Here is a 20066-nt window from a genome sequence, read left to right as displayed (position 1 = left end):
TTGGTGAGGTCTCCAAGTATATATCCCTGCATGTCTCGTGCTATTTATGCATCAGGTATGAACAGTGAAAAGACACAGAGGTAAATGCAGTTGCCCACACCGATGCTTTAGAAATAGGATGGCTGCAAAGATCAATACGCTTGTAGGACGTTAGGCACAAGACCTGTTGGCTAGGAGGGGTTTTCTAAACATGCAGTGAAGTTCCCCACCAGCAAAGATTCCTCACAGCAGCAGATGGGTCAGCCACTGGAGAGCAATTCCATTGCAAAGCAGTGGGAATGGGTGGGGCATGGATGTCCAGATTCCACTGCTGCCTATGTTCCACCAAGGGTGGCCCTTGATGATTGGTGCCCACTCTGCCCATCTGTACAATCAAGTGAGATGTGAGATGCATGCTACTTTTGAAGAGTTTATTTTATCTTTACATGCGGTGTTAAAAACCCAAAGGACGTATTATTTACACATCCACAATACAAGTTTACAAGATATCTATACATGTTAAAGTACTCCATAGCTTGTATAGAGCAGCTTTTCTCGTCTTTTCTCCTTTTGTTTTTAGGGTTACTTTTTTAAGCTGTACCATTAAAAAAGATACAATCTGCATTTACCTTTGCACAAATGGATAAAGCATGTGTTTATTTTAAAAAACAAAACCCAACACAAATTATAAATTAACAGAATAAAGACTATGTTGAATGTTAGAGGTTTCAACAGAAATATTGAGATGACTCACATTACCATCTAACGAGGCAGCACAATGTTACAGAAAAGTTATTTGGGTTCACATAACACTTATGTTTCAGTTTTACACAAGTATGTATTACTCATTAATAATTGTAAAGTGACGTCAATTACATTTTTGCCATTTGATTTTTTAAAAATAAATTTAAAAGGTATTAGTTGCAAGGCTGAGATATTTTAAGGAAAATTACTTGTGGTATTTGGGGGGGGAGAAGTAATGCTTGACTTACAGATTGGAAAAGTTTAATTGTCTATATTAAAGAACAATCCCTTTAAAAACGTATTTTTTTTTCCACTTATAATAGAAACAGATCTTTTGCATGGGAGTCATTTGACCTGTCAACGAGCGGTTGGCTACGGAGGCTGCAGTGTTCAGCAACCAAATGGTGGAACATCATACACAATCTAAGATCCCCATCTGAGTTGACAATCAGCTACAAGCACACACTGTAGCAAACTACCATATGCAACTTCAGCTGGGTTGTATTATCCTAGAAACCTCATGCAATTTCCCATTGTAACAGTTTGATTCTTAAGCAATTCAGGGTTTATAGATTTAGCACAGCAAGATTGCTACTTCCTTGGCTTATAGATTACCTTTTCATGGATAATGAATGGTTCTGCAGAAAATATTAATCCCTTCCCTCCCTGCTCCTTCCTTTCATGTTTTTGGACACTGCAGAGAGAACTTACAGCACTCAGGGGTTTATGATGTACTATTACAGAGAACACTTGACAGGATTTTAATAGTAAGTGATTTAAAAAAAAATCATTCTTTGTGAATAAGGCACAAAATGCACAGATCTGAGTAAGTTCACACATAGAATATTTACAATATTGGCATGGCTTCAGAGAAACCACAAGCTGAAAATATGGGCTGTGCTTCTGTTGAATTTTGATGGATGGATCCTGCTAAGACATTGGGGGATGGCTGTATTATGGGGAATTTGTCATATTTATCCTCCCTCACTTATGAACACTTATGAATTTGGGTGTGTTCACATGATATCCAAAGCCAACTTCTGCTACAACAGGGAGAACATTGCTTGTACCTGCTGGTTCCTACCATGAGTGTTGGAATGGTACAGTTTCAAAACTTGGGAAGAAGCCACAGAGCTTCATGCAGGGGTAGACAACTAGATATTACTAACTACAACTTCCAGTATCCTTCACCATTCACTATTGGCCATGCTTCCTAGGGATGCTGGGACTTGTAGCTTAGCACTATCTGGAGAGCTCCTAATTGCCTATTGCTGTTTCAGTTGACCCTTCCTCAACCTAGTGTCTTCAAGATGTGTTGTACCCACAACTCCCAGAATTCTAAGTCAGCCCAGGTTGGACTATTGGGAATTGTAGTCCCAGCTCATCTGGAAGAAGACCAGATTAGAGAATACTGGCTTAGTGTGTTGTGGGAACATACTCATTAAGTTCAACAGAGCTCTTTAAAAGTGAGAAGAATTGCCTTACAATGATGTAAGCAGTTATCAGAGATGCACAACAGCAAACATACCTTCTTATCCCCTCTCAGGCTTTTCCTGAACATGTTGTTGGATACATAAAAGACAATGTGGTTTCTCCTTTACTTCCCACTAGCTTAAGACAGATGGTGGAAAAAGACTGCATGAAGCTATGGATCAACTCTTTGCATTTGAAAAACAGAAGTTTGGGGTATTTTCCTCCATGGGAATGTCCTCTTTTTCCTTCATTAAGATGAATCTGAAATTTGGGAAGATTGAGAACCTCTATACTGAATGGCTTCAGCACTTCATGTCTGGAAGGACAGTAAACTAAATAGAGGGGTTGGGTCAATGGAAACCCATTAAAATGACATTTGGAAATTAGATACCTAACTCTATGGCAGCCTGGCTTTGAGTATCTATGTTTGGCCTGTTTCACATTGCACCTAATTGTGTGTTATGCCACAATCAATATCACAAAGCCTGGTGCATGAGTTCTGCAGCGCATCTTTGCAAGGCAAGAGTGCCAGAGTTGAAGCCATTGGTAAGGTCTTGTTCCGTCACAAATGTAAACATTCCTATTCAGACAACGCAATGGAATCGAGTACCTCCTAGGATTCAAGGCTTTCTCACACACTTGCATGCACCCACTCTCACACGCACCCCATGAACATTCCCCCCCCCTTTTTTTATCTGTGCCATAAAACAAACTGTTGTCCTTTGGAGGCAAAAATAAAAATGCTACAGTTGGACTAGAGACTGAAGTTCAGCACGTTGCTTCTTAACCAACATACTTATTGAGACATTTTCTTGTTCTGATATTTGTGCAAGAGGCAAGGCAAATGCATACATAGTAAATCGTTCACATTTCATGGGAAGACTACACAGTATGGCAGTCTAAAACAAACCCCATTTTATTCTTATTTTAATTATTCTTATTTTCAAGTATTTTTGTTCACGGATCTGCTTCCTCCCTAAGTACTCTAAACAGCTCTTTTGAAAGTGGCCACGGAGTCCCGTCCTTTTGTGCTACATCTCTCCTACTCTCCCAACACAAGAAATGCAGTGGCCAGCCCTTCCCTTCTTGTAATGCATCTAGCAAGTGGAGTCTTGCTTTGGGCCAGGTGTACCAGGCAAAACCAGCGGATGGAGCTAAAACAGCCTCTTTGCCCCCAAATTCGGTTCCCCCCATGCCCTCCATGACAAGCGAGTCAGAGTCTTTCCATCTGTCCTGCACCATTGCCCCAAGTTCTGGATTGATTAAGCAAGTTTTAGTAACTGTATTTGTTCAGTGGTCTGACTGAAGGCGTCTGTGGAACAAAGGAGGGTTTGGGTGGCACATCTGGTTTTAGAGAGGGCATCCTCTTTATCCCTGTCCGAGGAAGTGTTCCATTGCTTGTGTAACTGCTTTGCCTAGACAAGGAAGGCTGTAGGTGGACACTGACCGGTGTCCCTTGGATGTAGTCCATTTTTGTGCTCCCGGTGGGAGTCATATATCCTCCCCGGTTAATGCTAGGCTGCCTGGACAGCAGCATCCCATTTGGGGAGTTTAAGTTTTTAGGAAGGGCTGATATAGAATGCCGCTGGGAAGAATTTTTGTGATAGCCCCTTTGTCTTTCTAAAGAGGTCATTGGTACTGCCGGCGTGTTGGGGACATCCACCCGTTTTGTCGGACTATTTCGTGGCAGGGTGGATGGAGGAGAATATAAAGATGCTTCCCGGTTGGGGACTTTGGGGGGGACCTCGGTCACATTGCCCATGGAATCCAACATTAAAGTCTGGTGAGCTACTTGAATGTCAGCCATAATGGCTTTGGGATTGCTAGGGGTTTCGTTTAAATGTTTCAGGAAATCATTCAAGGTGTTCCTGGAATCCACCGATCGCCTGTGGTCTCTTTTGCCTGATGACTTAGCAAGCGGGTGATCCACATTCGGCATCTTTTTGTCCCCTTTGTGCGCGTTAGAGTTGGAGAAGGACATATTGTAATCATGGGTGGCATTGGGAAGAACAATTGCACTGGGGATATGTGCATGACTTAGAGGAGAATGGGGTGGGGGACTGGAGGGAAAAAACTGAGGACTCTTCAAGGGGGCTTCTTTTCTTGAAGCGCTGAGGTTGTTCTGGGCCTTGTCCATCTGGCTTTTCATGGCCTGCAAAGCCTTCTGCTGCAGCACTGGGGTTGATTCTGGGGTTGGAAGAGCGGCCAGTTCTGGTGGTTGGGCTCTGTGGTCCACCATCAACATTGACTTTGTGTCAGCAGTCGGGGGCAGCTCTTTGCGGCTGGTCAGCAGATTGGAATAAAGTTTGGGCGAGTCAATATTCTGCTGATACTCTTTAACAGGGCTGTCAAAGAGGCCGTTCAGTTTGGCAAAACTCCCACTTGAATCCGTGCAGGACTGAGCCGATTCAGCATCCTTGTGAATCTTCCTCGACTTCCTCACAAAAACATCCCGGTAACAGTAAACAGCCACTCCAGCGATAAATGCTCCCAGGAGGAAAGCCGCAAAGACGCAAGTAATCAGGACGTTCATGTGAACCATTTGGTTGGAATCACCCGACTGGACTTCCCACCTCACACCTATGACAAGCACACACATGATGGGTGGGTTAGAGTGTATTTGGGGTTATAAAATCATGAGACAAAAGCTTGCTATTTTGGGCTGCAATCCTAAGGGCACCTAACAGAAACTTGGCATCTGGAAGATATACAAGGAATTACATCACTTTGGACAAGGGGGTGTTCCACAAGGAGCACCCCTAATTGCATCCCAATGGTGTATATGCATTATGAAATACATATGCGAATCCTTACTGCTTAAAACCTCTCTTTCTCTCTCTCAGTCCAGCCAGCCAGCCAGCCAGCCATCCCAGGTGCAGCCTAAAGATAAAATGGACATGATCTAGCACATGATCTCCCGTGTCTTCATGTTTATGGTGGAACAAATGGAAATGAATGGATTCTGAAAGGGCTTGATCTTGCTGAAAGTGTCTCCAAGATATGAAGCAGCCCTCATAAGTGCCAAATAAACACATTGAGGCTAGGCTTCAGAAGTCAAATCATTGCTATTCCTAGATTTATTATTCTTGCACGTGGTGGATTTTTCTTGGTGTCTGCTTCCAGAGTTTCACATAGACATTGCAATGTCATACTGTACATCCTAGGAAAAGGGTATGGTCTATGCAATGAATGGAACAGTGGGAAAGTACTTATGTTTTATAAGAACAATCCCATTGGGGTAACCTTCTAAATTTTGGAGAGGACGTGCCTGATCTTTCAATCAGATCAAGGCTTTTGCACACTTGGCCTAGTTCAGGGTACCCACTTCTTCAGGAATACTGCACTGACCGTATGTTGGGCTGTGAGATTAGCAAAACGGCATGGAATAGAGATGGCATAGGTTTGCGTTTGGTTCTGAGCTGCAACAGGGCCATTCTGCATTCTTTCTGGCCTCCTCCTTCTTAGCCAGTACTCAAAAACTGATTGCAGACATGAAGCAATGCATGTCCAAAGCAGGAGAACCAATAGCTGGCTTGAGTTACTCTTTTACTAAGAGTACTTGAGCTAAGGAGCATTCCTGCTCTATGACTGTTTCACACTCTGGATTTCATAGCCATTACAGTCACTTATCTGAAGCTAACGAGATGTGAACTAACTCTTATCTAGTTATGAATGCCCAACAGGAGTGCGCTAATACATCCTTACAGCAGTGCCATGAAGGACATCAAAAGATCAGCTGTTTTCCATCCTTTTTCTTTCTGGTGGCCGCTTTTTTCTGCTCTTAGTCCTCTAACTTCAAGCAAAGCAACTATCACCAGAGAGAACATCTGCTAGAGTAGAGAATCAAGGCACTGTTGTGAAGGTGCATGAGTGATGGCTCCAGTTTTTAGTTTGCAGGAGCGCAGAGCAAAATGAAGGCTGATGTGAGGGTCTCCTGCCACAGCTTCTCAGAACTAGAGGCTTTGGCAAGCATACAGAGACGTCGGTTTGTTTTTTGATAAAAGACGTGACTTTTGCCTCTGGGTTGATTAGCTTGGAGAACTTTCAGAATGCGATATTCTGCCAATCTACTCTCTTTCTGTCCCCAAGTCTCCTTTTAAGACTCACAAACAGTAGCTTGTATGTTATTAACTTCAACAATTTCTGCTGGAAAATTGAGGTTAGAAGGTGTTACTCTGCCAGACTGCAATTAATAACTCATGGAAGGATTTCTCTTGCAATTCCGTGCCTGACTCATAAATTAGAAATCAAATGTGAGATAGGAGTATGCAAATTATATATATAATTTGCTCATTGTATCAATAGAGCTATGCTTCTCCTCCAACTGAATGTTTTGTAACTTTTTCTTAGGTTCTCTGCAGATTAAAAAAAAGAAGTAAAGATTTCATATTTTTATGGTTTATGCTTGAATAAGGAATGTACATTTGGAATCTCACACTGGTTTAAAAATGATTGATTAATAAGAGGTATTAGTTTTTCTAAAATATAAAACAGATCTAATTTAGACAGGAAGAACAATTAAAATGGCAATTCACACACAAATATTGGAGCTTACACATTTTTCTGACAGCAGTTTTATTGTTTGTTTATATTAAGGCAGCCACAGACATCACTCTGTTAAGAAACGGTTAGTTTGGAGAATGCATCTACTTGTGTTATTCCACACCATGTGGAAAATTGAAAATGAAGAGGAGCATTATTATTATTATTATTGTTGTTGTTATTTGTTAGAGGCAAGGCCTTTGAAGAGAGTTAAATGTGTTCAGGGTTATTGATTTTAATGGCTTTGTGCAGAAGAAGGGATGAGATAAGGACAGAGAGGCAGAAGACAAGAAGTGCCACCAGGTATGATCAAGAGCCTGTGAGTAAACCTGGACAAAGACTGATTGACTTCAAAGGACACTCAAGCTATAAAACACCTGAAGCAAAGGAATGAATGCACTGTCAGAAGGCTTGAAAGGAAACCTGATACTTCCAGGGATTAATAAAATGCAAACAAGGCCCTGATAATTTAAACGAAGGAGAAAATAGGGACAAGTGTGTGCAAATAAGCACTACCTATTGAGAGGTCTGCAAACATAAGGCAGTTTAGGTGAGTGGATAACTGAGGCCTGGATTTGAACTTGTACCCAGACAAGAAGCTAACTTGGTGACTTTCGACCTCTGTCCAGATCACATCACAGAAACACCGTGCACATTGAGATGGTGGTCTCATTTTTGCCTTCCTCGCAATCCAGTTTTGTATCATCCAATTTCACAATTGGATTGGTCTGAGACCAAGACAGAGAGGTCAAAAGTAATCCTGTGGAGCTAGTGACAGAATGGAGATTTGAGCTAAAGCCTGGTCTATCTGATTTCTGTTGCCTAACTATGATTCCACAACAGCTACCCTCTCTTCTCTGGTAAAAAATCATGGATTGGTTGGACTCTGATCAGAATGTAAGACATTTCATCCCACATGGTTGGTACTGGAATATATGTAGAATTCCAGGTTATCTTCTGTCTCTCCCCCCCATCCCCCTTAAGCACACATTGGGCTGTCAAAATAGACCCTGCCTACAACTGTATGGCCACACCTGTTCTTCACAAATTCTTTGCTGTTCAACATGCTTGCCTCTTTGAGCAGGGAGATTAAGGTCTTGTTAGTAATAACAATGATGATCTGGTGAACTTGTTGAATGAATTCAGGCACTTCGAACATGAACACACAGTTGTTTCTGCCAGAAATATCTGTTCAAGGGGTCTTCAGCATATTGCAGTCTTACTGCTTTGAAGGTTGTAACCAATGTACGGAGGTGCAGGCCCCAATAATTGTGTTGAGCCTTTAAGGTACCCAAGACCTCTGTCATTTTGGGACCAAATGTTATTATACCCTAGACTGCAGTGGAGTCCATCTGCAGGTAACGCACAGCTGACAAGCCTAGAATAGCTACCTTATTACACCATTGCAACAAAGCCAGTGAAAGGCAGTACAATGCTGGTCAACCTAAGGATGCCTTACCTGAGGTGAGTGGAACTTACTTCTAAGCAAACATGCATATAACAGCAGTGTAGGCAAAAGAGTAGGCCTTGCATCTTTCTCAACTGATATGGAAGATGTGCTTCTCTGTTTCTTAAAGCAGTAGCATCCTACTTCAGGCTCTGAAGTGATGCAGCTGTATTTATGTATCTTGTGCTGTGCTAACAGAAGCCCCAAAGCACTTCTACTGAATTATTTTTGAAGCATGCATGCTCCTACTAAACAACAATAAACCTGAGAATATTGACTGGCGAGGAAAGAAAGAACAGTAGTTGGTTGACACGAGCTATGAAACTCATCTTGTCTTTTGGCTGTTCCCTCAGATCCACATTCCACCTTTTGGGTTCTTTTTTTAGCCACTCTGTCACTCTGCCTTTGATCTATACACAGGCCCCTCTGCATACCCACTGGCAAGTACCAAGCTTATGGATTTAATCTTTGAAAACTGCTGAAGGTATCAGGTTTCCTTTCAACTGTAATAGATTCCCTGATTCGGCCTTACCCTTTGGAACCCCTGATAAAGGTTCAGAGTAATCAGAAGTGTTTGGGTCATCTTGAGCTACAAATTTCCGAGAGCCAGTCACTTTAGGTTTCCAGGAACCAATCACTTTGGGCGAGATAACTGGGATACTTCCCACTGTGGTAATGGAAGCTGAGGATAACGCCATGTCTGTGGTGGCAAACAGATTTTTATTAATGTGCATTACAGTTGCTTTTCTTTTTCTTCTCTTTTTAACACCCTCATCCACGGCTGGTTTTACTCAATGGCTGCTAAATAATATTTAGAAGGAGATGTTTAATGGGAATTGTATGAGGAAAAGGAGAGACAGTAAAGCACTATGTCGCTTTTATGAATTAATGTCCAAATCAGATTAAAATTAAAGTTCGGAAAGGCGGTTAAATACAACTGATTGTCATTATTAGACTGTGCTGCTTGAAATGAGATAGACAATGTCAAGAGGCAAAATCTAATTTATTTATCTACTTTGCTCACCACTGTCAACTTCTGCTGGCAGGCACCCTCTAGGTAAGCCCTTTCTTGCATGACCACTGTCCAAGTAGATGTCAGAGATGGAATTTCTCCAGGCTCAGCATAAGCCTGTGTGGGAGTTGCCATAAAACAGTCCAAGGCTTATAGTCTAAAAACTGTGACTATAAAAGGCACCTAAAAACTATGGCATCACGTCCAAGGGAGTCAATACATTCCATTTCCTCATGGCATTTATTTGTTGTGGTTCCATGTAACATCCAGGATAGCTGCAGTATTTGGATGGCCATCGAAATTCAAACTAGCGAGCGATATTTGTTATGCTCCATGCACTGCTGTTCCAGTACTCTTCTGCAACAGCCGAGGCCAGAACTGGGACTTTAAATTGGGTAGAGGATGGGTTGCAGGAATTTGCAGATTTAATTAATTAATTCATTAATTGAAGCATCTTAGAATAAAATCTCAATATCCAAGGGACAATCCTCAAATCTAAGGTCAAGTAATGGGCTGGGAGAATGACCTTGAGGAAGAGGAGGAAGAGTTGCAGCCAAGGCAACGGTCAGATAAGAGACATCTGAGTCTGGGGCAGAGATGTAATTTGAGAAAGCGTCTCAGACTTGACCCTCCCCAGTTCTCTTGAGGATAAAGGCAGGGAGGGGAGAGGCGCGTTCAGAGTTGCAAGATTCTGTTACTGTAACCCTATAATAAAAGTAGTTTTAGTATTCATGACGTTGGTGTTTGCGTCTGGTCTACCTTGTAGGGCTAACAGGTCACTTGACTTTTTGGTCACTACACTCAGGATCAAAACCACACAGATTTTTTGTTTAAAAAAATACTACTGTACAGTTTCTCATCTTAAATAAGTGTTAAAAGATCAAAGCTATGCTTAGAATGGGATGCTTAGGTTGGGTGCTTTATGTATATGGCTAATTAATTAAATTATCTGAGCTCATCAATCATTCCAATAGCAGTTCAGGATCTAATCCAGAAAAGAATCATGATTCCTGGGCTGGTGTGAGTGCATTCCCAGTGGCTCAAAAGATCACATCTTGCCCATCCTTTTCCCTATTTTCTCTACAGTTTTTGTTTTAAAGAAAAAAAAAACCCACACGTACAACCTCTGAAGATATAATGCCAAGTATAATCTATTAGCACAAATGCTAATAATTGGAGAAATCAACACAATTCAAACACAGAAATACACATTTTGGAAAATGCGTATTTGCTAAAAAGGAACTGGGAGGCATAGGAGAAATAAGAAAGGGAGAATCAGGCAGGCATCCATCTATTGAATAATGACAAGGAGGTGGTTAGCATTCAAAAATGTATGACTGGGTGGAGGGTGGAAAGAGTAGCAGCTTAGTGGACATTTGTGCAACAAGAATCTCATCTATGTTGATCAGATTTGTGGGTGAATAAAAGAAGTACCTCAACTAATAATGAGCTGTTAAACATGCAGCTATATGAGGTGAAAAGTGTTGAGTGAGCCAGAAAGTCCTGGCTTTATCTTGGCCATCAGTGGGAATATGAGTAAAAGCAGAAAAGCAAAAATATAAATTAAAAAAGGAAAAGTGAAAGATCGCCAACTGCACCCGAAGGGAAGGAAGGTCATGAAAACAGAAGGAAAGAAGGAAAGAAAGAAAGAAAAGGGAGCTGAAAATGTTCAAACTGAAGGAAAGAAAAGCTTCATTAATCGGGGAAGGAAAAAAATGATTGGAAAAAACTAACCAGATGTTGGATCGCCAAATATTTTGTAATCTGGTGTAGTTGTAGTAGGCAAAATTTCTAAAAGAATTAAAGGAACACGTAATCAGTGAAAAGTAACCAAAAGGAAAAGCAAAAGATTTTCCAAGCCTGAGCAACAGAAAAATCAGAACATAAAATACAACTGGCTACCCAAAAGGGGGGGAAAAACAGGAAAAAATAAAAAAGGATCAGTATAACAATAAAGTGGCTGTGGACCTTCACGAACGAGCGTGATGGCTAAGAAAAAGACGATCAAAGAAATCCACCACCCAAGATCAAACAGCTTTCAGTTTAACGGGAGGGGAGGGGAGGGCGGTGCTCAGTGCCATTAATATGATCTTCCACGCCACAGTGTGGCTCACAAACAAAACCATGCTGCATTCTCAAGCTGGTGTCCAAGATGGGTGAGCTTACCATGGCAATCCCCCAGTTGGGCAGTGTTGCCGTATTCCACGTCTTGCTCATACCCTCCAGTGCTGTGGTTGTATGAAACAAACAAAGACAACCTGCAATTAACAGCATTAGTTGGGAAAACCAACAATGATTGTTGCATCATCAACATTATCCTTGAAAGAAACGCAGGAACTGCAATATGTATTCATTTACTGTTTCTGAATGGAGGTGGACACTGGACTCAAGAACTGATATGTTAAACAGAAAATGAAGGGGAGAATTCATTTCTAGTAACTTCACCTAGCTCATTAATCTACCTGTTTTAGTAGGTAGTCTTCTTGATCATGTTCCATGCAGTGTTGAGTAGTCTTCTTGATCATGATCCATGCAATGATGAGTGGTGGCTGCCTAAGAATGTGTGTATTGACACACAGTTCACAGCTAACGAATGCAGGCCAACTCTAACAAGGCCTTTGGTGTTAGCTCACAGTTGGCATTTATTTTTGTTGCCCTTCCCCTAGGGATCTTCCCATTAAACCATGACCCAAATTACCAGCAATTAAACTGCTTAATAGAATCTCTGATCTATAGGCTACTTCTTGACAAAGCAGCATCACAAAATATCTTTCTGTCTACCACACATGGAGAGCTTCTGGTCTGGAGGAAGGTAGGCCCCCCCCTCTGCCATCATCTACTGTGCCACAACCATGGAATGGAAAATTATGGAAATTGGGATTAGGGAAAGGCCAGGAATGGAGGTACTGTTTTGGACAACAACTGTTTTAAATGACGGGCTGCTCTGAAACAAATGTGAATTGAGATTTTTATTCACATTCACTGGATGTTGGGCCACATAAACTTTGGATTTGCCCCCCCCCAACTGGTCTTCAGTTCACATACAAGCTTGAGCTAACCTAGCCCAGTGGTGTCACCTTCGTTTCCTTTCCCAAAGAGATTTTCATGGAAACACAAACAAGAAAATAAAACATAAAAATTACATAAAAATGAACAGCATCCAGAAATCTTAAAAAGGAAGAAACAGTAACAACAATAGGCTTAAATTCAGGAACAAGAGAGTATCATCAAGCATGAAGGGAGCCTGTCATGCTTCCTCATGAAGAGATATCTGTGTCAGTGAAGATTTCTGTCCCACCACTTGAGTCTAAATTAAAGATGATCCAGAGGGCAAGTCTCTAAGGTGAGTTGGTGTAATTGAAGACTTAAGAATGTCTCACTGGAAGCTTTTTAGGGCTTCAAAGCTTATTCTAGTATATTAAAGTTTAAAGTATTTTATGGGGCAGAGTGACATTCTGGTAACCTGTTGTGTTGTAATGTAAAACCAAAACCAAAACTGCTCTACTTACAACATGCTCGCTCTCACTCTTCCGCAGGCCCCATGGTTCAACCAGCCACAGTAAGGGTCCTGAGAAGCAATGCAAGTCCTATAGCAAAACCAATGAAGATATTAGCCATCCACTGTCTTGGAAGCGTGGCACAACCAATGGCATGAATGTGAAGGGAAGGCAGGGGCTTACTTTTTACATGATCCATGACGTTCACAACGACTGAGGGGAATTCTAATGATGCAGCTGGAGAATGCAATGAACAACGCATGGTGCTCTTTGTCCAGCTGCAGAGAGATGACTTTTTTGTCCTCTTCACCATCCCCATTACATCTGTGGGACACAGGAAGGTTGAGACCTTTACTTGTTTTGAATCCAGTTGCTGATGCTTATCATCTCCAGCCTACACTGACACTGGTTATTTTGTCTTTCAATTACTTTGTTAAAAGCAGGAAAAGCACTTCTCCCACATGGGTTTTGAGGACCACAATTAGTTGAAAGAAGACATATGGCAGCCTTCTCCAATTTTGTACCCTCCAGCCCAAAGAACAGTGAAATGTTGGGGAGGCCTGGCATAGTCACAGGACAGAGAAACCACTGGTTTAAAGTACAACTCCAAGATTAAAGTGATGGATGGTGAAACTTCTACATCTCTTTAAGTTGCCTGGGTGGTAGAAGAGGAAGTTTTTATGTTGAAGGGACAAAAAAGCACAAACCAAACTAAGACAAACCACTAGCCTCCCAACCCTAACAAAGCCTCAACATTTTATTCATTCCTGCATCTACCACCAAAATATGTCCCTCAAGAGAGCAATTTCCATTAGCTAGACTTCTAGATAAGGCCAATTGCTGTTAAGTTATGAAAACAGAAGATCTGATGAAATGTCCAGGAATTTCATTAGCAATTACCATCTTGATCATTACTAATGACTTCATTGGCTTTTCTACAGTACAGTGGAACTGTTTATTTTTAGCAGAGGATAAGAAGAGGAGGTTGATATGCCTGCACAGTTCTGGGGTATCTGTAATATACCAGGGCATGTCCATGCATATGTACATGGAAATAGAACGTGCTCACTTCAACACAAACATGCCCAAAATATGTTTTTAAATTATGCAAACACACATTCCTTTAACTACTAGGCATCACTAGATGGGATGAGATGACAGCATGGAGTGAAGTGTTGGGGCGGGGGGAAGGAAGGAAAAACACTTTTCAATCAGGTGGCTAACAGTAAAAGTGACTCCAACAGGAAGGACATCACAAAATGTTTTGGAGCAGTTCTCATAAAATAAGACCTACTTTGCATGATTGTAAGCATCAATCTCTTCCAGTAATATGCTGTCATTCAGAGAAAAAGCTTTGGTCTTTGCCAAGATCTTAAGCACCATTCCAGCTTCAGAGCCCACAAAGATGACTGTGTAGTTTTGATATGGGCCAGCTGAATGATCCACTGCAATTGCAGTCAACCGATACCTGTCAAGATCAAGACATCTCTCATCACAATTGCTCTGTGTATCTTCTCTCCACCTTCACATCCTATGTCACTTTGCAGGCATGATGGGATTTTCAGGGAGATCAATGCATGGATGATGGGGAGTAGATTCTATCTGGGGCAGGCGCAACTTTTTTTAAGGAAGGCCACCCTCCAAAAGCTTGCTTTCTATAGGTTTGAAAGAGAAGTATCACAGCTTTTGCCAGTTGTATGTGGGTAGGCTGTGTTTTGATAGCAGCAGCCACAACACTAATCAACTAATGGTTGCTAGTCATGAGTACAACACATTTTGTACTCGGGAAAGAAAGAAAAAACAGCATGCTTAATAGTTATAAAATTCCATTCTTCACGTCATCTGCATTAATCAGCCATCCTCTGTTGTACAATCCTGGTGAGAACCAGGAAGGTGAGCAGTTGTGTGTGTGTTTTAACTTAACTATAACTTGTTTTCCAAAAAATGTTTAATTGGCTAACAAGAAGTACACATTATAGCAATAATAACAATAACAAACAGAACAGTAAAAAATAATCATAACGGTAGCACTGAAACCAGCTAGAACTGGATAGCATGAGATGCTAAACTGAAAAGGAAGGGAGTTGTTAATCCTTTTGCTCCCTGGAGAGAATCACACATCTGAGAACCCAGCAATCTGATTAATGCTCACCAGTCTCTGTTTAATGAGGGGCTGGAAAACTGAGTTCCTGATGCCAGTTTTAAAGCTCAAGTAGGTCCGTATGGAACATACACTTAAACTGAATCCGGGCTGCAGATTGGTTTGGAAGACATCACAACAACTTACGATACACTTGAAAATGTACACATTAAGTTTAAAACTATCCAGGAAATAAAACCAACCACAAGAACAGCAGGGCAAACAACATCTTATAAAGATAGCTACTGCAACTACTAAATTCGTCTTGCTTGCTGAGGACCATTCCTTAATTTTAGATGCAACACTTGCTCATTTTATACCAACCCCTTTTAATGGCAATGTGTGCACCACTTCAATTCCTCCAAATCTGGGAAGCAAACCGCACCATGGTGGGGAGCTAACCTGGTCTTCTGCCCAGAGTCTTATTGTGATGGCACCCCAATGAACAGGTTACAAATGCCTGTGCATATAGATGGATGGAATAAGACCCTTGTTGTTTTCTTGCAGACGTTTCATTGCCAGATTAGGCAACATCTTCAGAACATCTTCCGAAGATGTTGCCTAGTCTGGCAATGAAACATCTGCAAGAAAACAACAAGGCTCAGAGAGCACCAAGGACTCCACAGTTCAACCCTGAGCTACAAATATTTGTTTTGATTGGATGGAGTAAGATTCACACACTTAACGAGATTTCTGAAACTGCTTGAGAGTTCTTATTGCACATCCAGCCCTCTTTTTCTACCAGGGCAGGCTATCACACTCAATCTCTAGCAAGGGAATCTGCAAAATTCATTCTCTCAAGTCTGTGCAGAAGGGCTCCAAGTGGTCTGTCATTGTGGTTGGAGTTGGATACTATTTCAGAACTGCTGCCCACTTGGCCTCGTGTCTTAGCCGTCCCTCCCTGTCCTCTCACCTGACTCTTGTCTTTGTGAACCATGGCTCCTCGATGACAGATGGAACGGCGGAATCCATCAAAGGATGGGACTTGATGAAAGAAAGCGTTTCATCTGGGAAATCAATGGAGGTTTTGTAAGCCTCTGCTGGGCCGTGTTTTGCACAGCAACCAGGTCTGAAAGGAAAGCAACATTTTTTCCTATTTTTTTTTACAATAAAAATGGCAAAAAGGCTGAAGGGTGGGGGGAATCAGGGTCCAAAGGAAAACTGCTGCTCTAGAATCATTTTAGACAGGGCTTGAGCAAATGGCCTGGCAAATTGTTTGTTTGAGCCCAGATTCTTCCAACAACACTGCTGGTGGATTTGTACCACACACTTAATCTAAGCCTAAATATGGTTGAGGAGTTAGTAATTTTAGTTAGTAGCATTTTGGGAATTCAGCCATTGCCTCAGCAAGTTGAGTGAATCAGACCATTATGTTAAACCATAATACGGTTAATCTCTTGGAGCACAGTGATTTGTTAGGACTTAGGGCAAAACCTGCTCTAGGAAACCAGAGCAATTTAAAGTGTTGCCTCCAACTTATGGTTATGCACACTGTCACTAAGGTGGCACTCAGAATATTTACCTGGCAGGGTGCAAATTCCTAGAAAATTTCTAGAGAGGTAATGCTGTTCAAATCCCCAAAACTGATCTTATATCAGATGTCTCACATTTGATGGCCATCCTGTGAAAAGACCTCTGAGATCTATCTCAGCATTTGGAGCGGTTCATTGATCAGAAGAAAAAGAACAAAGAAAACTCTCTAGGCCCTTGCCTGATCTTACAGAGGAAGAGCAAACAGGCCTTCTCTCTCTTCCATTTTTTTTTTAATTTCCAGCAACTGAAAAATCATGCTTCTTTAGATGGTTCTCTACCTGCACTCTAGTCAAATTACTTTGCCTATGCAAGATGTAGTGAATTCCTACTGCTAAGCAAAACTCTTCCAGTGCTGAGTAGTTGTGACGGCTTTCAGATGAACTTCAAGTGACAGAGCAAAGTCATCTGCTTAATGTAAAGCCTTGGAGGCACCAGATTTCACTCTCTAAGTGTAGATGTGGGGTTGATGCCTTGATAAGCCCCTTTGCTTTGAGATAAGTGTCTTCTGTCCATGTGCAGTTCTGTGCAATTAAATCACCTTTGAATCAAATCACTGCAGTGAAGCTTTGCACAGCCTGTACAGTATATACAAATATTTTACCTTGGCCTCGGAACTTTGTCTTCTGGTACAGCTGTCCAAACAGAGTCTGGGGTTTTTTGCTCTTTAAATCTTCCTTTGAAGACTTTCTCAATGTCCTCCATGCTGAAGGCACAGACTGCTGACCCAGGGATGCTGCCAAAGACCCACAGAAGAGGTTGTCAGAAAAAGCTGGGCAATGCAGTTAGTGCCAGCAGCGAATGGGAGGACTTCCTTTTTGATGTAGGGCTGCTCCTCTCTCACCTGTTCAGCTGTGTTGTGAAAACGCCGACAACGGTTGGGATGCCACTGATTTCAATGATGTCTGTGATAGACTGTAGTACATCAAAGTAGAAAAATGAATCCCCAGGCACTGAACAGTTGAGACGGGCTTTCAGAAATGATGTCCAGTGTTTTTCCAGTACTCTCTGAGAGCCTCCCATGTCGTTTTTGCAGATGCGAGCCACACGGGAATACACAGCCTGAAGGGGAACAGCAAGAACAGCAACAACAACAAAAACCTTGATTAAGAAGATAAGTAGGTAGACAGATAACAAGTAGGCAAAGCTTTGATTTGGAGATTCAGTTCAAAAGGGTTTTGCTGAATCTCTCAATTGAGTTGATTCTCCAACTTGAATTGGAAAGTCAAATTGGACTGTTGAATCAAATGACTTGAAGGCAACTTATGGTTATGCACACTGTCACTAAGGTAGCATTCAGAATATGACCTGAAAAGAAACATGTTTTAATTTGAGACTGATTTGGAAATCCACACTAAATCCATCTCATCCAAACAGTCCTGTTTGGATATTTGAATCAAGTCAAGATCTGAACTGGTTTGATTTGGATTGGATCAGGAGTCATTCACACACCCTTTCTATATCTATCAGTTTCAGAGTGTTTATGCTGGAGGTGCACCACAGTGCACTTGGCTTTTGAGTGGAATGCCAGCTACATTCCAACAAGTTGATGGGGCCAGGACAAACATTACATGTGTTGTAATTCTAATTCAATGTATTTACCCCTTCTCACATTTTCAAGATTACAAATTGCCAACAATTTTGGGAGAGGCTCTAAGGGCCACAACTAAGGTAGGGTTTTTTTGAGGTGTGTGTGACACATATGCCCTCAAGCCTCACTTACGCAACTCTGTCCTAGGCCAAGTCCACAGAAATAAAGGAAGCATGGTTTGATTATGGTTCAGCAACCAGGTAGCATCTAGATGAACTATCCTTGCCTTCCCAAATATCCTTGCATCCCAACTGGGGTTTCTTGATTTCCCAGTTGCTGAACAAAGAGGCAAAGCAAGTGGTTAGGCAGTATGGCAATGGTTATATCCTTTTTTGGAGAGAAAATAAGGGAGTTTGGTCTAGATCTTCCTGTCCTCAATGTGGGGTGACTTCAGAAAGATCTTCCTTTATTTAATAAAGTTTTTGGCCTTTGAGTTTTGACATATACATTTGGATGCATACACACAAGCCTGGCAAAATCCGAAAAGCAGTGTGCAGAGCAGGAAGAGGGAGGGAAGAGGCAGTAAAAGAACAGGTCATTTAGCAAAGTAGCAAGAATAATGGCCTTAGAGCAAGGAGATTTAGATCTCTTATCTCTGCTCAGCCATGCAACTTACCTTGGCTGTTATCCTCATTATATTCTGCTGGTAATTCAAAAGTTAGTTAAGATGGAATTGATTGGGAGGGATTTGGGGGAACAATGGAGGGGGTCTGTTTTGATTTTGGTTGGTTAGATTGTTGTTGTTGTTTTATGAGGTTTCATACTTACTGTTAATTGTCACATTTTATTATGGTTTTTATGTCTTACGAAGTTAACTGCCCAGAGTCTGCTATGATGAGATTATAGCAATATAAAAATAAATAGATAGGGCTGTTATGAGACTACAGAGGAGGGGTTGTTCATGCTGCCCTGAGCTCTGAGGACCATGGGTACAATAAAAATGAACAACGTTCAAGGGAACAGGCAGCACCTACTGTGTAGAAGTCTCCCAACCCATGATTAAATGCAGTCAGCAAAAAAGGATGTCCTAGGCCAAATCTATCTTGTTGAGGAGGACCAACTTTCACAAACTATGAAACAAGGCAATAGTGGCATATGAGAGTGGGGTCCATACTAAAATAAAGTTCATTTTAAAGAGAAAAATTGGCAAAGAATTGAATGCTATGATTGTATACATCTGTGTGTTTTTGTGTAGAGCAACCTGCACAGGTCATTTTAGCTTTGTCCCTTGGCTTAATTTCAAAACCTTGTTGCAAAGGGCCAAACTGGTGTAAGAACTAATGCTCCCTTCCTTACAGCCTGCCCCTTGGGAGAGGGAGTGAAAGGGTGAAAAACAACAAAAAAAAACGCATCAGAAAAAGATGGAATGGACATTGTTACCCATCTTATCTTCTTTCCAAACTACACATTTACTTCAGCCCTACCTAGCACTGGCATGTGGAACCTAAGAGATGTCTCTTGGGGAATGTGACTTTTTTTAAAAAAATGTATTATATGTGATTTCAACACAGTGGTAGTATTGACTAGAGATTATTAACACTTCAATGTTTAGGTAACTTAAACCTTTAAAGATAGAGAAAAATAAGAGGTTTATATCAGTGTTAACTATGATTGAAATGTCAATGTTATTAGGTGTAAGGTTGTTTACATTTTACATCCAAAGCTAATCTTTGTGTGTGTACCTTCAAGTAAGTGTTGACTCCTGACAACTACCTGGACAAGTCCCTGCAGTTTTCTTGGCAAGGCTTTTCTGAAGTGGTTTGCCATTGCCTCCTTCCTAGGGCTGAGAGAGAGTGACTGGCCCAAAGTCACCCAGCTGGCTTCTTGCCTAAGGCGGGACTAGAATTCATGGTCTCCTTGTTTCTAGCCTGGTGGCTTAACTTACACCAAACTGGTTCTCAAACTTAAATTTAGCATTAATAAAAAACTGCAAATTACATCAAAGTATTTGTTGTACAATAAGGATTTCTGTCTTAAGCTGAATACTTAATGTTAAGGCCTCCACTGTATTATTTGTACATGTTAAAGAAAAACAGAAAACAAAATAAACAATAAATGTGACTTGTGAGAGAGACAAAATGAGGAGAAAGGTTTTCACCCATGGCTGTGGG

The 20066-nt window shown here is 41.4% G+C and overlaps 1 protein-coding gene across 9 annotated transcripts in view; it reads right to left on the bottom strand.

The window, feature by feature from the left end:
• Positions 1–396: 396 nt before the first annotated feature.
• Positions 397–20066, bottom strand: part of SEMA6D (semaphorin 6D) — a 65633-nt gene continuing 45963 nt past the window's right edge. For 2 of the 9 annotated variants that reach the window (XM_063313892.1, XM_063313893.1), the window contains exons 10-19: positions 17209–17426; positions 16969–17100; positions 15748–15903; positions 13989–14162; positions 12878–13018; positions 12707–12784; positions 11364–11455; positions 10932–10988; positions 8718–8885; positions 397–4776 (exon numbers count right to left, since the gene is read on the bottom strand). In XM_063313892.1, the coding sequence (XP_063169962.1) occupies positions 3470–4776; positions 8718–8885; positions 10932–10988; positions 11364–11455; positions 12707–12784; positions 12878–13018; positions 13989–14162; positions 15748–15903; positions 16969–17100; positions 17209–17426 (2523 nt within the window). In that variant the 3' untranslated portion in view covers positions 397–3469. The remainder of the gene's footprint in view (positions 4777–8717; positions 8886–10931; positions 10989–11363; positions 11456–12706; positions 12785–12877; positions 13019–13988; positions 14163–15747; positions 15904–16968; positions 17101–17208; positions 17427–20066) is intronic. The other 7 variants (XM_063313894.1, XM_063313898.1, XM_063313896.1 and 4 more) reach the window with 7 other exon arrangements.

Source organism: Candoia aspera, chromosome 13 (assembly GCF_035149785.1).
Source record: "Candoia aspera isolate rCanAsp1 chromosome 13, rCanAsp1.hap2, whole genome shotgun sequence".
NCBI lineage: Eukaryota > Metazoa > Chordata > Lepidosauria > Squamata > Boidae > Candoia > Candoia aspera.
The sequence above is the reverse complement of the archived record's forward strand: the minus strand, read 5'-3'. Positions and strand labels throughout refer to the sequence as shown.